Source organism: Manihot esculenta, chromosome 8 (genome assembly GCF_001659605.2).
Source record: "Manihot esculenta cultivar AM560-2 chromosome 8, M.esculenta_v8, whole genome shotgun sequence".
Classification (NCBI taxonomy): Eukaryota; Viridiplantae; Streptophyta; class Magnoliopsida; order Malpighiales; family Euphorbiaceae; genus Manihot; species Manihot esculenta.
The window spans coordinates 4,533,799-4,551,252 of NC_035168.2; the positions used below are offsets into that span (position 1 = coordinate 4,533,799).

Consider the following 17,454-nt stretch of genomic DNA (forward strand, 5'->3'; position numbering starts at 1 on the left):
AAGAAAAGACAGGCCATAATCAAACTGCTTTAAGAAGAAAATAAGTTTTTTGCCATACTGAGCATCAAATAAACTAGGAGGAGGAGGGGAAGAGAACAGAGTAATTCTTTCAAAGGAGTATAGAGTCCTGATTTGATAGGAATCAGTGCGAAGTAATTTTTCGGAAATGGCTCTCCGAAGATTGCTCTAAGTGACATTTGACTATAATTCTTCTACGGGGAAAAATCCTAAGGGAGCCATGAGGAAGGAAGATGTATCTAAAGCAAGAAATTTCTTAAGAATTATAGAAGAGGAGAATTTGAAGCAGAAAGGAAAGAATTAAAAAATGTCAAAGTCGTTTGAAAATATGCCAAGAAAGGTTTCTATAGGCTCAAAAGAATTTCAAAATCTCATGCGGCGGTTTTTCGAAAATCTCCCATAATTATGGCCTCTATTTAATAGCGCCCTTTGGAAAACCAATAACAGCGAGAATGCATTTTTCGAAGAAGAACGTGCCAGGAACTGCACACAACGGCTAGAAGAGAATAAATTCATTCCTCCAGCCATTATAAATAACTCTCGAAGAAACGAAAGTACATCTGATAATGTATAAAAAATATCCTGACACATACATATATGATTGGAAGAGACGCATGAATCTCTCCATTTACTCCAATAGAGCTATATAAAGCTCGAACTATAGGGTACAAAGGTCAAACCTTTAGCACCCTCGATTTTCCCTTACAACAAGTTGATTGATTACTTCCGTGCTCGTACTACAGATAAGAACTCAATGCGAAAACTACCGACCTTTATAAAGGCCGTGCAAACTAAGTATGACCCAATAGAACCAAGACAAGATACTGACCTCCTACACCATGGACGACTATTTTAGTCTCCTCCAACGCATTAAATAAGTAAACCGAAAGTTTGATTTACATAACGTACATAATAAATAAGCTATAGGCTAAACCTGTCCTCCATTAATATATGGCGTGTTAGGCAAGAGGCTAACGTCAGATATGATGGGACTTGATACTAGAGGTCATCAGAATGACCAATCAGTATATATATCCCTAATCATACTCAAACAGGGTTGGCTCTCTCTCTCCCTTGCTCTCTCTTTCTCGCTCTGAAGAATTGAAGAACCTTAAAATGATACGCTTTCTGAAGGTTTCTTTTCAATGTCTTATTGTTTACTTTCTTTTTATGTTAATGAACCTCACATAATTCTTAATCTGACTTGAGCGTTAGATGGTTTCCATCGGGTATCTCCGGCGGATCCTTGACCGTCTTTTCCCATCTTACAGGTCCCCTTTCTTAGGGTCTAATATGGAGGGACCTAACGAAACCAATCCTGAGTATATGATCAACTCATTGAAATAAACCTACTATGTATGTGTATCCATCTCTTTTCGTGTGGAATCTCAGATTTATCACCTATAAAATTCAAGCCATCTAAGGCATGCATGTTTTTTAGTTTAGCTCTTATATTTCTAAATAACTTCTTTTTCTATATAGTACATTGATCTTGAAATTTCTTGTATATTATTCTTAACAAATTTAATTGAAATGTAAACAAAGCATAAGCTATTGAATTGCAGCAAAAGCATTTCCCTCCTTGAGAAGATCAATTAAGGTGTCATGCAGCAATTCAAGTAGAGGCTAATAGAGAGAAAGAAGACAATTAAGAAGCAGAAATTCCAAAAAGTAGAAATAAATGTTGAAAATCATGGGACATTCTCTGACAGTGTTAAAGGAAAAGCTGTTGTATATATTCCATTCTTCCCAAGGAGATTGATTTGATTGTAACTTTTGGGTACAGTATAAAGTTGGATGTTGTTTTTATGGGTTTAACATTGTACACTTATTTCTCAATTGGAATATTTTGCGATAATAAAAAATATTGAATTAGATAAAATTTAATAGGATCAATTACTTTTACATCCCTAAATTGATGACTCTTTGATCTCCTTTAAATAAACCCAAAACACTAGTGGCAAACTTGTAATCAAGACCCTCTATAAATCCCATTTGCTAGAAACCCCACCACCCCACAAGCCAAGAGGAAACAAAAATAAAGAAAACAAAACACAATGGTCACACCATCAAATCTCAAAACCCTGCACTCTCAAGTCTTCTCTGCAAAGTCACCATCTTCAACCTTAACCTCCATGAAGATCAAAACCCTTATCCACACTCTCATCATCTCACACGTGTGCCGGATGGTTCGAGCTCTCTCCAAAGCAAAAACAATGCTTCTGCAAATTCTCAAAGAAAGTCAACCCATAAATCTCATCTGTGCTACAAAGGAAACCAAAAGAAAGCACAGGCAAAGGAAGGTGTTCTTTGGTTCATTTAGATTGCATTATAACTGGTGCTCCTCCCATGTCTTGCCAGTTCAAGAACCAGCTTTTTACTATGATTCAACTTGGAATTCTTTGATTACTATGAGTGATCAGGAAAATCAAGAGTCTCAGCTTTCTGGGTATCTTCATTGGCTTGAAAATCAGAAGGTTCAAGAGAAGTCTTGTAATGGAGATGATGATGGAGATCATGTGAATGAGATAGATCGTCTAGCAGACATGTTCATTGCTAACTGCCATGAAAAGTTCAGGCTGGAGAAGCAAGAATCCTATAGGAGATTCCAGGAGATGATGACTAGAAGCATGTGAATGTGTGATTCACATATGTTCCTTAATTTTCTTTTCTTTTCTTTTTCTTTCCCATTCTTCTATGTGAATTGCATTGGTGGGGTGTGGAAAGCACATATTCAAATGGGAGTGCATGCATTGATTGAGGGCTAACTTTAATTTTCCTTTTCTAGTCATTCTTATTAATTTTTTTTTTCCTTTATTTTTCTTTTTAGTTTTTGTACTTTTATTTTGTAATGATGGGAGTCTTGAGAATTGTACATGATAATGGGGTTTTGTTGGGGGCTAAATATTTGTGCAATTCTTCTCTTGTTATGCAATCAAGAATTTCTTATCAAGTTTTAATCCTTTAAATAAAAGAATTCAAATTTTTATAAATTAGAAAATTTTTAATCATGTATGAAGATAAAATTATATATAATTTTATAAAATTTTATTTAAATTCTTTTTTTATAAAATAATTCATGTCTAATAAAAAATGTTGATTTTTTTCATTATTTATTACTTAAATTAATGTTGAATTAGGAATAAAAAAACCCTATTTTATCCATTCATATATATAATTCACTCTCTCCACCTTAAAAATTAGACTTTTAACTGAATCAACAATATATAATTAATATATATATGGGAAACAATAAATTTTATTTAATCTTTTTCAGTATTTACTTTACTTATATTATCATATTAAAAAAGTTAAATTATTTATATTATTAGTAATTAAATTTATTAATGCTAACTAATAAATTTTACGTTTTGAATACATATTAAATAACATTTTAAGAATAAATAAATTATTTTAAAAAATAACATATCACGTAAAATGTAAATATGCTTTGTAAGATAAAAGAAATAATTAATACATGTAAGTTTTCAACTCAAAATTAAATCAATTTACCTTTTTAATTAGAATTAAGTAAACTTACAACTTTTTTATAGTTGATTTTTTTTTTTTTTTAATTGAAGTTCAAACATGAAACCTTATAGTTCTGCCACTAACCTAAACCGCAAGACAAGAAGTCAGTGTGGAACCCACCTGATGCTTTAGAGTAGTTTAGTACAAAAATTTTCCACATGTTCCATGTCAGAAAGAAACAGAATTGTCATATAATTTACTAAACCAAAGTGGGAAGAAAATCATTCAGATTAAAGAAAATCCAGAAAAGACCATAATCCTAGGTTTACAATTTCAATTAAATTTATAACAATTTGTAGATGAAAATGGGGAAGTGTATTATAACCCGGTGTGATCCTCGATGATCTGAAAACTTGACAAGCAATTCTACTGTGATGCATATTTAACCAATGAAATTGTCAAATCTGCAGGCCAATCTGGCTTGGAATTTTCAATCCTCGGACTTGGCTTTGGCTTAGAAAATCTTGATGATCAAAATAGCATATGCAAATGACTGCAGCATGATCTTCAAATGCAATTGCGTGTAATCAAAGAATATAAACCTATAACACCACCAAAGTCACTATCTTTATTTCATTTTTATATATTCTTTTTCCTTTGAAATTGATTTTGCAAGGACAGAAATGAAATTATCTCATTCCCAAACAAAAAATTTTTCATTCAATATATCTACACACATCAAATCTAGATTTCCTTGCAACAACCTCCAGTGCATTAACAGTTATGTATAAATAAGATTCTACGACTAAGTAATAATCCTCCCTTTTCAGCTGAACCATACCTGAACTGTACTGTGGGCAGCTCTGCACCTCCACCAGAAAACCAACCTTTTTTGCCAAAGCTTTAAGGTACGGTACATCTCTATGACCCAATCTCAAAAGCAAGAGCCTTGGTCCACTTAGCCAAAAGGGGGTCCACCCCTGAGGCTCTGCTGAGTGTGAAGTTATCAACATAAAATTGGTCTCAAGCCATAGATGCTAGAAAAAATAAACAAGACAACTTTTATAGGACAGAAATCGGATTGGGGTGCATTAAAAAAGGTTCAACTCTGCGTGCAAGGCTGAATGTTCAACCAACAGTGTACTACAATTAGCCACTACATTCTATCTAACCACATATAACTGAAGCCTCCTCTCAAAATAACTTGAACATAATCGAGGTAGATTGAAACACAGGTACAACTCGAAAAACGAAACAAAGAACTGAATGAACTTGTGTAGTTACATGGCTATTAGCAAAAGAATGACGACAAGAATCACAACAATTCATTGAAATCATACTCTTGTCCAGTAAAACCGCTTTCGTTTAAGTTGCTCTAAACACCAATTAAATATTGGGATTTTGAATTTTGATGCAGGATCAAAAGAAGACAAATCACTGAGTTTCTGACAAACCACCTAGAGAGAATTTGACAAATAAATGTCCAAAGCCAGATTTTTCCGTTTTTTCTCTTTTTTTGTCAAGATGTCCAAAACCAGAATGAGAGGTGCTCGTATGGCATTATCATGAGTGTTTTTCTTCTTTTTTTTCAATAATGTAAATTAGTGATAAAATAAATGAATTGTTCTTTCATTACTGGAACATAATTGCAATATGAGTGTAAGCAAACACATGATCATTAATCTGTATACACAATAAACATCAAATTGTATGTCTCAAGATGCTTACCAGGCTCATCAATGGTGGCAAAGAAAACTTAAATCTTTTCACGGTCCTACTACCCTTTTTAGCTTTAGGATGTTAGCAATGACGAGAGGTGCTCGTATGGCATTATCATGAGTGGTTTTCTTTTTTTTTTTTCAATAATGTAAATTAGTGATAAAATAAATGAATTGTTCTTTCATTACTGGAACATAATTGCAATATGAGTGTAAGCAAACACATGATCATTAATCTGTATACACAATAAACATCAAATTGTATGTCTCAAGATGCTTACCAGGCTCATCAATGGTGGCAAAGAAAACTTAAATCTTTTCACGGTCCTACTACCCTTTTTAGCTTTAGGATGTTAGCAATGACTTCCTGTAATGGCATTCCATTCCTTTCACTACACCCTTCAATGTTTCACAAAATAAGTTCAACTGGAAATTCTTACAAGACCATCTCCAACCTTTTGCACATAATTTTATATATATATATATATATATATATTACCATGGCCTTGTTACCATTTTCATTTTTCACCAATCAAGAGTCGAAGGAAACCTAAATAGATTAAATCAGACAAAAACTTTAGGAAAATATTGAACAGTCAAAATATGTAGAAGAAAATAAAACTGAACAGCCAAAAATATTTTCTTACAGTCAAGTCTACCATAACCTCCAAAATACTTGTACAATTATCATGCGATGGTATGAATATATGAGATCATTAAAGCTACTTCTATCTTCTTGGTGAATAAGACATCCATAAACACATAAAATGTGCAGTGAGATACAATGGATAACCTGTGTAAAACCTATGCACAAATGTTATGAATCAGGCATCAGCCCCATACCAAATCAGACAAATGAATAAAAATGCAACTCCAGATGAAAACCAGAATTTGAGAAATACTGATTGGAGAGAGCAAACAACAAAATGGCCTGTTTTCAACTCTGCCAGCTAGAGAAGAAGATGCAAGGTTTCTGCCATAAACTGAATCTTGCCCTTGTGCAATAGAAAGGCAAGTTACTGACATTCTTGTAAGCCTTGTCATAAGTTAAATCCACATTGCTTAAGAATGCAGACCAATTACAATCAATTTGTCATATTGTTGATTCCACAATATGGGCAAACTTGATCCTGAAAATCCTATATGATTAAGAAAAACAAAGTAGGGAAACAGCATAAGAGAAAACTTCTAGCATATTTTTTAAGTCAACTACTTGGTACAAAGTGAAATTATTAAAATCTCTAGTATAAGCATGTTTACAACTTCCCCTCTATTGAGTGATAGCTCAAATTTGTTGGAGGGGAATTGATTGTCCACTAAAGGATCCCAGCAAAGTAGAGGAGCTTCGCAACAAAGGGCAGAGTGCTATTCATATTAGGAATTAGATTACAACAAATAGGTTGCAATATTCTCCTTTTGGTAGTGAAGAAACAAGCACTTGTCTGTGGCTGTGGGCACAGTTGCCAAACCAAGTAAAATCCTTGTGGTCACTTTTCTCTTTCTATTTTCCAATCGGTGTGTTTTCACAGATTCTAGAATATCAAGGTTTGAGATTCCAGTGATGATAGTATTGACCAACACCAAAGGAACAAAACGTGGACACAATAGCATGCAAAATCACAAAGATGAAAGAGATTTTCTAAGGGTTAATTTGGTGATGATGGTACAACAGCTTTCCAGCAATGGGTACTAAGTTCTTAGCAAATTTTGAATGCGATAACAATAGTTTCAGGCTTATCAAAGATTGAGAGTCTAGTCGCGGTAGTCTTGACAAACACAGGATTGATTTACTGGCGCCAAGACTTCCACTATGATAAAGATACTCTTCAAACCACAGAATATTTTGGCAATAGCTTTAGTTTTCCATTTTATAGAGGAGCATAACCCTAAAATTTCAAGAGGTAGTAAGCAACAATGATTGAGACAAACTATCAACGGCAGCATTTTAGCTTTTTATATACCAAATAATGTAAGATCATAACTTGAATGCAGCAGATCAGAGTGCTACAGAAGCACAAAAATTGGCCAATAAAATAATTACCTCTCTGCATGTTTGATTGCCATTGACAATGTTTTCCACCTTGAGCCTTTACACCAAAGAAAAGAGCTATACCAACAGAATATCAGTTTATCAAATATAGATCATCATCTCAACCAATAGCTAGTAAATCTGAAGTAAGCAAAGCAGGATCAAGTTCCCAACAGTCTTTTAAAAAAGCAGGGACCTCATCAGCAGAAAGCTTCCTTGCAGGTATTTGATGCGAAAGCAAGCGAACATCATCATTTTCAAGCCATCTAATAGCATGACATCCAACTTCACGTCTCTTAAATACAGTCTTGAATCCATCAACTTTCTCAAGGTATGCCATGCTCAATCCATGCATCTCACTGTAAGTGGTTAAAAACACAACAATTTCATAGCATTGCTTATCTCTAGCACATTGATTTCTTGCTTCCGCACTTAAATCAACTTCATTATAAAGTGCCCATACTGAACCCTTTTTTGGATAAATCCTATAAACTTCTCTAGCTGCCCTTTCACAATCAACGACATGTGAAAAGATATTCAGGGAGTTGACAATTGTCTTCCTAGAAACCTTAAATCTCCCACAAGACATGTAAAAACCCATTTTCTCCCAACAAATTAATTTTTCATTCCCATTACACTGAAGTTCTAACCAACTTAACTCCACCTCAAAAGGGTTCACAGAAACAACTTCATCAATCAAGCCATAGTGCCTTGGTATTCTGTCATCGTCATATAAAGCCCACACTTGCCCTTTCTTAAAACTCCTCTCCACTCTGTCTCTATCAAAGTCATAGAAATCGGAATCTTTCACTGCCATTATCTCCAAACCTCCACTTCTCAAACCCCTTGGGCGCTCAACTTTTTTATTTACACTCTTTTCTGATGCACCACGCCTCTTAATTCCCAAATCCTCACTCTCATCTGAAGTGACTCCTTCAAGGTCCATCTCCCCACTCTTCTTTGAAGCTCCACCATTCTTAATCTTTGTATCTCCTAGCTTCTTCAAGAGCCCAAGTTTTTCCTTCTTTTCTGTTCTCTTCTTCATTGCATCCTTCTGCTTCTCCTTCTCCTTCAATTTTGCCTTCTCTTTAAAAGATTTCTTCTTTGCTTCCAACTGCATCTCTGCTAGTGTCATCATATCTGCTCCAACTTTCACCCTTTTTGGCTTTGATCTCTCCAAGACTTCATCAACAGTACTCATTTTCCTCCTCAAACCTCCAGTCCTCAATCTCCCACCACTCCATGCCCCAGAACCACGCTCATTCACCTTCAAGTTAGCACTCAAACCCATCCGATCCCCCATTTGACTAACACCTACTTTACTCCTCAAACCCATACTACCAGTCTTCTCACTGCTCACAGCATTACCTCTTGAATTCAACTCATCAACCCTTCCACCACCTCTTGGCTTTACCCTGGAATCGTTTCCCATTTTTTTCTTCGAACCCAAATTCCCGAATCCCTCAGCAATAACCACTTTTCTTCTCAACCTCTCACTCCTAATTCTAACCCCAGCCCCAATACCATCCTCCTTATCCCCTTCTTCCACCTCCACAGCCTCAAAACTCTTCTTACAACTAGGACACACCAAATTGTGTCCCAAATACCTTCTCTCAAACTGATGCAAAAGCCTACACCTAGAACACGCAGTCCAAAATGTCTCCACCACAGTATTGTCATTAACCCTCTCTTCTTGAAGCTTAATTCTCAACCTCATATCATACTCTTTCCTTCTAATCTTGTCAGACAAAACCCTAAACCCTTCACCCACAAGCTTAAATGCCTCTTCACATCCTAAATATGGGTTTTTATCAGGGTGTAAAATTAAAGCCAACTTCTTGTATTGCTTCTTAATTGTGTTTATATGAGAGAAGGGCTCTACCTGGAGAATCTTATACCAGTCAGTGATGTCAGAGTGCGTCTTAGAGGCTACCCGGAGAATCTTTAAGGCCGTGAGCAATGATGAGAGACCGTCGAGGTTTGGACAGAGACTATGAGCTTTCTTGGCGTGTTTGAGAGCAGATTTGATATTGGAGTTGGAGTACTTCGTTTCTGCTATGGTTTTGAGACGGAGAGCTTCTTCCTTTTGGTCTGGTTCCGCTTCCATTGTCCGGAAGAGGTGTGGAGAAAAAATGCGATGGATGCAGTGAAGAAAGATAATTAGTGTTGGTGGCAGATAAATTGCAGGGGAAAGGTTTCGGGTTTCAGAGTTCAGAGTTGCAGACTCCTCATTCTCATTTTGCTGCCTGGTTTTGTTGGAGAGTACCTTTTCTGAACCGGATCGAATTGGGCACTCAACCTGGACCGGCCCTAGTGAAAAAGATTGTATTTAATAGCAAAATGCCCAAATTAGACTAAAATTTGGGCTCCAAGTCAATAAAGCCATTATACACTTTTAATAGTTAATTAAACCTTTTGATTTCAATTTCAAATTAATTAAACCTTAATTTTAACATAAAATTACTACACTTTTGTTCATGTTAAAATATTAAACAATTTTGAATTTTCAATGAAAAAAAAATAATATTAACGTTAAAATAACAATAATATTAATATCAAAATAAATAAAATATTTTTTATATCTTATTGTGTTTCCTAATTATATAGTTTTTAATTAAAAGAAAATGCATATGATTGTCAACTAAAAACAATATTATATGCCCATTATGTAATTTAGTTGTATAATTAAAGAGTATAAGGTAATGTAATGTATGTATAATTGAAATTATTTAAAAATAGATAAATAAAAAATATTAAATTTTACACTCCTATAATTAAAAATAAACTGATAATATAAAATTCAAAAGAAAATAAGATTTTAGTATGTGAGAATGAGTTTAACTTGAATAGTTCACGCCTTTTTCTTTTATTTTTTTTATTAGATCTTAGTGACATATACCCCGTAACTCTACTATAATGTCACATGTCGCTATCATACAGAACTATACGTATGAATATACTTTTTTCTCTTTTCATCAATGACTATTTAATTCCCTCTTGTATTCATACCGACAATGTCATAAACGTAGATGAAATTACACAACATCCAATATCAAAACAAATAAATAACATATATCTCAATATTTTTAGATTTAAAATCTATAAATATAACCCTCATTTCAAGATCCGTAACTCAAAAAAATAAAAGTAAATTTACATTTTTTATCAAGAGAAAAGTAAATTGACCATTGACAAACTAAAGGACATTGCATGTGAGATTTGGGTATCAGTAAGTAATTTTGGAATATAATCATAAAGCTATAAGTTGAGATGACGATGGTGGCTAATGGCGGAGATAGGCGGCAGGGGCCATTGCGACTCATGAAATTGAGAAGCTATTATTCATTTTCTCATTGATTTTTCTATTCCATCTCCCCATCATACTACATAACAATCAAAATCACTTCTTCTAAATCTCAATGGAAAACTGATAGAGGATGGATGATAATAGCATTTGACCTTTCAAAATTCTTAAATTATTTTTCAAATGTTTTGAATTTTAAGAAAAAATGCATGGAATGTTTAAAAAAAATGATGAGATACATGAACCCTAACCAACATCTTCAGAATACTCCCATGTTACAAAATCCAAATCAAATTTTATACAAGCATAGCAATGTTGCTTCTCAAAATAAACAAGACAACCACTATTCAAGATATTAAAGTATTATATCTCATTAATAAAATAATAATAAATAATTATTTTGAATTTGGAATTATGTATTTGTTCAAGACAATGAAATCTCATACTAAATTCTCACATTTTCTAGAAGGGATTCAAATATGAGTTTATCAAATATAAATCTTAATAAGATTTTTAAAATAAAAAAAATGTTTTTTTTTCAAAAATTAAGTATATAAAAATGTAAAAAGTTAAAATACCCACAAAAATCACCTTATCTGAATTCCATTAATGTTATTAACATTCGAATATAATAGATTTTTTAATTCTACAATGACTAAGTAGTAAATATTTAATAGTTAAAATTTATGAGTGAATTAATTATTAATATATATATTTAAAATTTTAAAAATATTTTAATGTGTTTTAAAAATTAAAAAATTCATTAATAATTTTTTATGAATTAAATAATAAAATTTTTAATAATAAAATAATTAAATGAGTAGGGTTGTGTTTGATGGTAGGCCGAAAGGTGTAAAGGACAAAGGGGGTGTACCTAAAATGTGGAATGGGCCATTTTGGGTTAAGAAGAAATGGAAACACAAACACAAACGTACATAGAAAGGTGACAAGGCAACGTGTGGCTCTCACTTTCCATCTGTATTATGGATGGTTTTGCACTAAAAGTGAATTTGGCCTCTTAATTCCAAGCTATGTAAGCCAAGATTTCCATTATTATTTAATTTCTCATACACCAAAACTTTCCATGTGGTTTCCTTCCCGATTATTTTCCTTCATTTTTTATATTTTTTTGTACAATTAATTAATTATAATTATAATTTAAAATTTTTCGATTTTAAAAATGACTTTAATTTCAATGAGCTAAGAATTTATTACTCTTTGTATTCTCCATTTTACACTCCCACTATAGCTCTCACCAGTCCTCCAACTACTAATTTATTTGTTCAATTTAATTTTTTAAATATTTATTACACACTATTTAAATATTTTGCTAGCTTAAATTTATAATATATTTTTCATATGCAGTATAAAAAAACCACATTTTGTGAGTTAAAAACACTCAACTTGATTGCACTAAATAATTTCTCTATTTAAGCCTCTAAATATAGAAATAATCACCTAATAATTTATTAAACCTATCCTAAAGTTTTATATGAGAATTTCTTAGGGAATATGTCTTAACATCTCATGGACTCGCGAGGGTGCAGTTCCAACAAAAATTGTGAAGAGAAATAACGATGCAGGATTGATTAATTTGAGACCAAATACAAGAGACGAGGATGAACAATCCAATATCGAAAAGAATGAAACCTAAAATGTATAGGTTCTCTCTGACAAAAGGTGTTATTTGGTTTTCTCCCTGTATTTTCTTAAAGAAAGAAACTCTCTTTCGTAGCTTTTATAAAATGTTAGGTCTTTTTCTCAACCGTGAATGTTAGTCTACTTTGCCCCATTCACCTCCTCCCTCTATTCTGCCTATGGGCTTTCCTCCCTGCTATCGGGACAAGTATAAATAATATTTTATTTTAGTTTTCATAACTAGGCATTATGGTGAGGGTCTTCATCTATCGTCATTGTGTATATTTTTTATAGTTGTAATACCCGACTAAATTTTGGTATCACAATTCAAATTCGATAGATTTTTCATTGAAATTTGAAATTTCGGAACTGGAAATTTTAGAAGAGTAAAATGGGTTTTTATGGAATGAATTTTAAATATTTTAAAATGTGTTTTGAAAACAAAAATTTTAAGAAGCCTTAATGTTTGTCCGTCAAACCTCCCAAATTTGGCTATCGAACATTAGCTAGCAAACCCACCTATATAAGACTAAAGAAAATTCCTCCATTTTCAGGCCTCAAGTAAGCTCTGTCATGTCTCTTTTAATCCCTCCTTCACTTCTAAGTTAAAAGATCAATATTCTCAAGAGTTTTGATTCTTCTTATTGTATTTCTGAAGATTGAGACCTTTACCTCTATAAATTTGTAAGATTTCAACCCAAAAATCTAAGTTGATCTCTTGAGAATCTTAGCTGCCAGGAGGTGAGTAAGTTTAAAATCTTCCATGCAAGTGTTTTGTAGTTGAAAGATGTTTGTTTAGAACCTTTGCATGTTGTTTAAGAGTGGCTCAATTTTTACATGTAAAAGTTTTATATTTTTCTTGGGCGAGCTTTAAATTCATGAGGAAATCTCTGTAAATGGTTGCATTTTGTGTTCTTTAGTGTTGTTAGCTTGTTTCTGGGCTTATGAAGATCCTATGATTACTAGATTATCGAATGTAAGCCCATGTTTGAGTTTTAGGGTTGTTTATAAGATGCAAAATCGAGTTTTGGTATTCTGCCAAAACCCAGGTTCGGTGCATTTAATGCAGTCATATTTGGAGCCACAAGGTCTCTGAAAATTGGACTTTTGGATCTGTAAGAGGATTTTAAATTATAGAACTTACCGCCGAAAGTCCCATATTCAGCTATTTCCAGTCTATTTTCTACGTGTCTTCTAATATACTTTTAGGAATTTTTTGGGATAATTTTAAGAGTTGTAAAAATTATGTTTAGTTTCTCATTTAAGTCCATTTATGTAGAATCAGACTTGAAAGACCGTAGAGGCCAACAGTGAGATAACTGCTTAAGAACAAGACTTGTGTCTGCAAGAGATGAGTAAAATTAAACTAAACTCTTATTTTAATCAAATAAAATATTTTAAGCATGTTGATGCATCGTGAATGTCATGTATAATTGAATAGGTTGTTCTACATTAAATTCACGAATATAACGGATTGTATAATTAATTGTTATTGTGGATGGATGTTAAATAAACTAGTAACGCTTGAGCATGATATGATATGTTATATATGATGGATATGGAAGTCCATGTCGAGATCCATTCTATGCCATTAACATTATATAAGAGAAAGACCAAGGTGTCCAAATGCCCTTGACACTATGGATATGTTATGTTTAAGAGAAAGTTCTAAGGAGTACTCATTGTGGGCCAGACATTATTGAATTTTACGGAGGATTACTGATGATAAGTCTATCTTATTATAATATGTTCGTGTTATGACGCATACATACGAGTATATGTTTTGTTAAACTATTTTATGTCATGTTTCTACTCATTAAGCTATAATAGCTTATCCCTTGCTCCTAATCCCAGTTTAAAAGATCAGAGGTAGCGCGTGGGAGTTAAGTAGCTTCCTTGAGTATAGTTTCTTGTATAATGGTTTTGTTGTGGACATGTAATGATATTGTGGATTAGTATTGAGCTTTACTAAGTTTTTTTTTTATGAACCCTTTATCAAATATCTCAATTTATAAAGTTTAACTTTCATATTATATTTGAAATAAATTGTGGTATCTAATGATAACTATACTAGAGAATTCTATGAGAGCTCTAGTATAGGTTTATGTTTAGCGTGATGTATGTATGCATATACCGAGTTTCGTTCATATTTTGATAATATTTTATATATAATTTCAAGATCATGCACGTGTTGTATTAGATGTAATATAGTATATAATAAGCTTGTTATAAACTCTGACAACCTTAAATCGATCTGAACTTTAACGCCGACAGCATTTCAGTTATTGGATTGTTACAATTGACGACCACCCATAACTACTATTAAAGGAGACTTTTGCTACTGCAATCATTTGAGTTTGTTTTTGCCAATAGTAGGCTCCATCGAAACAGAAGACTGTTACTAATCTTGACAACAGTACGACCAATTGAGTTCACTTCACTTCGGATTTTATGGTTTATATAAATGGTCTTGTTCTATTTCTTTCTTGAGCATTGAAAACCTTTTTATGGTTGTGATATTTATATTTTATTATCAATGATAAATTTGCCTTTGACAAAAAAAAAAAAAACTCACAATTCACAATAGAGTGAGAAAGAGCGAGCCTAATCTTAATTGTGTATTGCGCTTTTGAACTCAATATAAGGCGAAAGATAAATTCTTAGACCATACATTTCAATTTTTGGATTAAATTGAGTTGAAATTTAATATTTTGAATTATTTTACATAAAAATTATTGAATATCTCAATAAGTACAAAATTAAAATTAAACATTTAGCTATTATTTAAAAGACAACTTAAAAATATGAGAAAAAGTTGAACTAAGAGAAGAAAGAAAAGAAAATCTCATTTACAATTAGAAATATATTATTTTATTTTAAATTTTTTACTTTTTTTTGTTTTAACATAATATTTTAATTTGATTTAAATTATTAAATTTGAATTGAAGGATTGAAATTAACTTATAAAAATTAAAAATGATCAATTTAGAAATTTACTTGAATAATGATTCCGGAGTACTGAATACTTATTGAATAAATTGAAATTTTTTGTTTTGTCAAAGAACAAATTGAAATTAACTTATATATATATATTTTTTATATACTATGAAATTGTTTTTTACAAATATGTTGATTTTTTTTATATAAATTTGATTTAAATAAATATTTTTTCAGATCAATAATAAATATCCATAAATATAAAAGCAAATTTCAAGAATTAATTAATACTAATTTGTAATAATTAATTAATCCTACCTTTTTTACAGCCTTTTTGATCTACAACACAATGTAACAGAAACTATCTAGCTAGACAAGATCATTTAAGAACTAGCTAGAATTACAAAACCAGGACAGAAATAAAGAATTATTATAAGAAACTACAAAAACTAATCAAAACTCCAAAAAAAAAAAAAAATCTGAATTTCTTGGAAACGGAGATGATCTAGTCTTGAGGATTTACTTGTTTTGTATAGGATTAGAGACGCTCGGTGGGGCTTTTCTCAGGCTCTGCTCCACAGCTTTCTTGGGTCCTTTCACTGCTGCATTCGCCGGCGACGGCAACCTACTGTGGCTTCTGGAAGAAGCCGACGGAAGCAGTAATAGCCTTCTCGGTAGAGGTTTTTGATCTGTGGAAGTGGTTGTAATCACTTCATTGCAAAGAGATGGGGAAGAGAATGTGAGGATGTGAAGGAGAATCAAGGCTAACAATGCAGCCAAAGTTGTGGAATTATTGATCTTCATGAAGGTGGTGGTGATTGGCGATCAATCAAGTAAAGTGAGAAGATGATGGAGAGAGAGAGAGAGAGACAGAGATTCAGAACATGTTAATGGTGGAATCGGTTTATATGGCCAACGCGCAATCGTGTTTCACTCCACGTGGTACAAGATGAGTTCCTAATTTATTTTTTTTTTTAATTTTTTATTTTTTTTAAATGAGATTGAAAATAGAAAATAAAATATAATACCTTTAGATAATTATTATAATACAAGTCATTAATATATTTTTATAAATAAAATTTATTATAACTTTAATAAAAATTAAAAGTTTAAATTTATCTCTGAAGATTAAAAATATTAAATTTTAATTTTTTATTTAAATTTATTTTTAAATTACTATTAAAGAGATAATTTTTTTTTATCAATGGATTTTCTGTTGGTATTATCAATAAATGCAAAATCAGTCAGAGAGTTCTAGGTAATTTTAAAAAATAAAATATAAAAAATTTCAATTAAAATAATAAATTTATATTTTTTATTAATTTAATAAGATTAAAATTATATTCTTACTATAAATATTTCTTTATTTTATATCCAATATTTTTAGAAATATAATACAATAAGTAGAGATTTTTTATTTGAAAAATAAAAAAATATAGATAATAAAATGAAATATGTAAAATAGAAAATAAGAGAGAAAAGTAAATAGATAATGAACAAAATACACAAAAGGAAAATAATAGTGAAAAGGAAGAAAATAAGAGTAATGGAGAAAATATGATAGAAGAAAAGAAATTCAGAAAAAAATAGTAGAAAAGGAAAATTATAGAAAAAAAGAAAATAAATGATAAAAAAAAGAAAAAAATAAATTGAAATCTGTTTATAAATTACAGAAAAAAAAGTGATTGAAATCCGTTTATAAATTACTAAATTTTCAAATTTTAACAGAAAATTTTTAATATATAATTTATAAATTATCAATAAATTTTAAGATTTGATAGTATTTAGATTTTAAAATCTGTTAATAATATTACCAAATTTCAAAATTTATTGTTAAATTTAACACAATTTTTTTAATTAAAATTTAGGAATAGATTGAATTTTTTAAAAATCCATTTAATATTATCAGTGCATTTCAATCAATCGGTAAAATTCGATAGTAATTTGATAATTTTTTATAGTTTTATATACTTAAATCAATTACCTAATCAATTCTTTTGATATATTATCTTCTTCCTTTAATCAAATATTTTAACTTATATAAATCATGTGTTAAATTCAATTAAATTAAAGTTAAATTGTCAAATTTACTCAAACTATACAATAAAATAAAAATAATTAAATTTCATTTTGCAGTCCAACTTTATTTCTTAAACTATATAAAAAAATACCAAATAAAGTTATCACTAGTCATCATTTACTAGTCATCATTTAATAGTAAGAGTTATACTATTCTCAATATATTTGACATTATTTGAATTTACTTGAATTTTTAATAATAATTTAAAATAAATTTAATTGGAAGTTGAAATTTGAAATTTGACATATTTTTACTTCTT

General features: G+C 31.2%; 2 protein-coding genes across 14 annotated transcripts; one reads left to right on the forward strand and one right to left on the reverse strand.

The window, feature by feature from the left end:
* Window positions 1-1,999: 1,999 nt before the first annotated feature.
* Window positions 2,000-2,966, forward strand: LOC110621803. The gene has a single exon (XM_021766111.2). The coding sequence runs from the start codon at window positions 2,076-2,078 to the stop codon at window positions 2,652-2,654; it is 579 nt and encodes a 192-aa protein (XP_021621803.1). The 5' UTR covers window positions 2,000-2,075; the 3' UTR covers window positions 2,655-2,966.
* A 751-nt stretch (window positions 2,967-3,717) lies between these two features.
* Window positions 3,718-9,507, reverse strand: LOC110620821. Of its 13 annotated transcripts, XM_043959054.1 has the most exons (4): window positions 7,433-9,507; window positions 7,249-7,314; window positions 5,489-5,574; window positions 3,718-4,477 (listed from the first exon to the last, which is right to left on the reverse strand). In XM_043959054.1, exons 1-2 carry the CDS (start codon window positions 9,341-9,343, stop codon window positions 7,297-7,299), a joined length of 1,929 nt encoding a protein of 642 aa, XP_043814989.1. In that variant the 5' UTR covers window positions 9,344-9,507; the 3' UTR covers window positions 3,718-4,477; window positions 5,489-5,574; window positions 7,249-7,296. The 13 variants fall into 13 exon arrangements, with proteins under 13 accessions (XP_043814989.1, XP_043814987.1, XP_043814984.1 ...); XM_043959052.1 differs by having other exon boundaries at window positions 7,249-9,507; XM_043959049.1 differs by having other exon boundaries at window positions 3,718-4,091; window positions 4,331-4,477; window positions 5,489-9,507.
* Window positions 9,508-17,454: the final 7,947 nt, after the last annotated feature.

Coding starts and splice junctions, on each gene's coding strand:
- LOC110621803 (XM_021766111.2), top strand. CDS start 2,076: ATGGTCACACCATCAAATCTCAAAACCCTGCACTCTCAAGTCTTCTCT.
- LOC110620821 (XM_043959051.1), bottom strand. CDS start 9,343: ATGGAAGCGGAACCAGACCAAAAGGAAGAAGCTCTCCGTCTCAAAACC.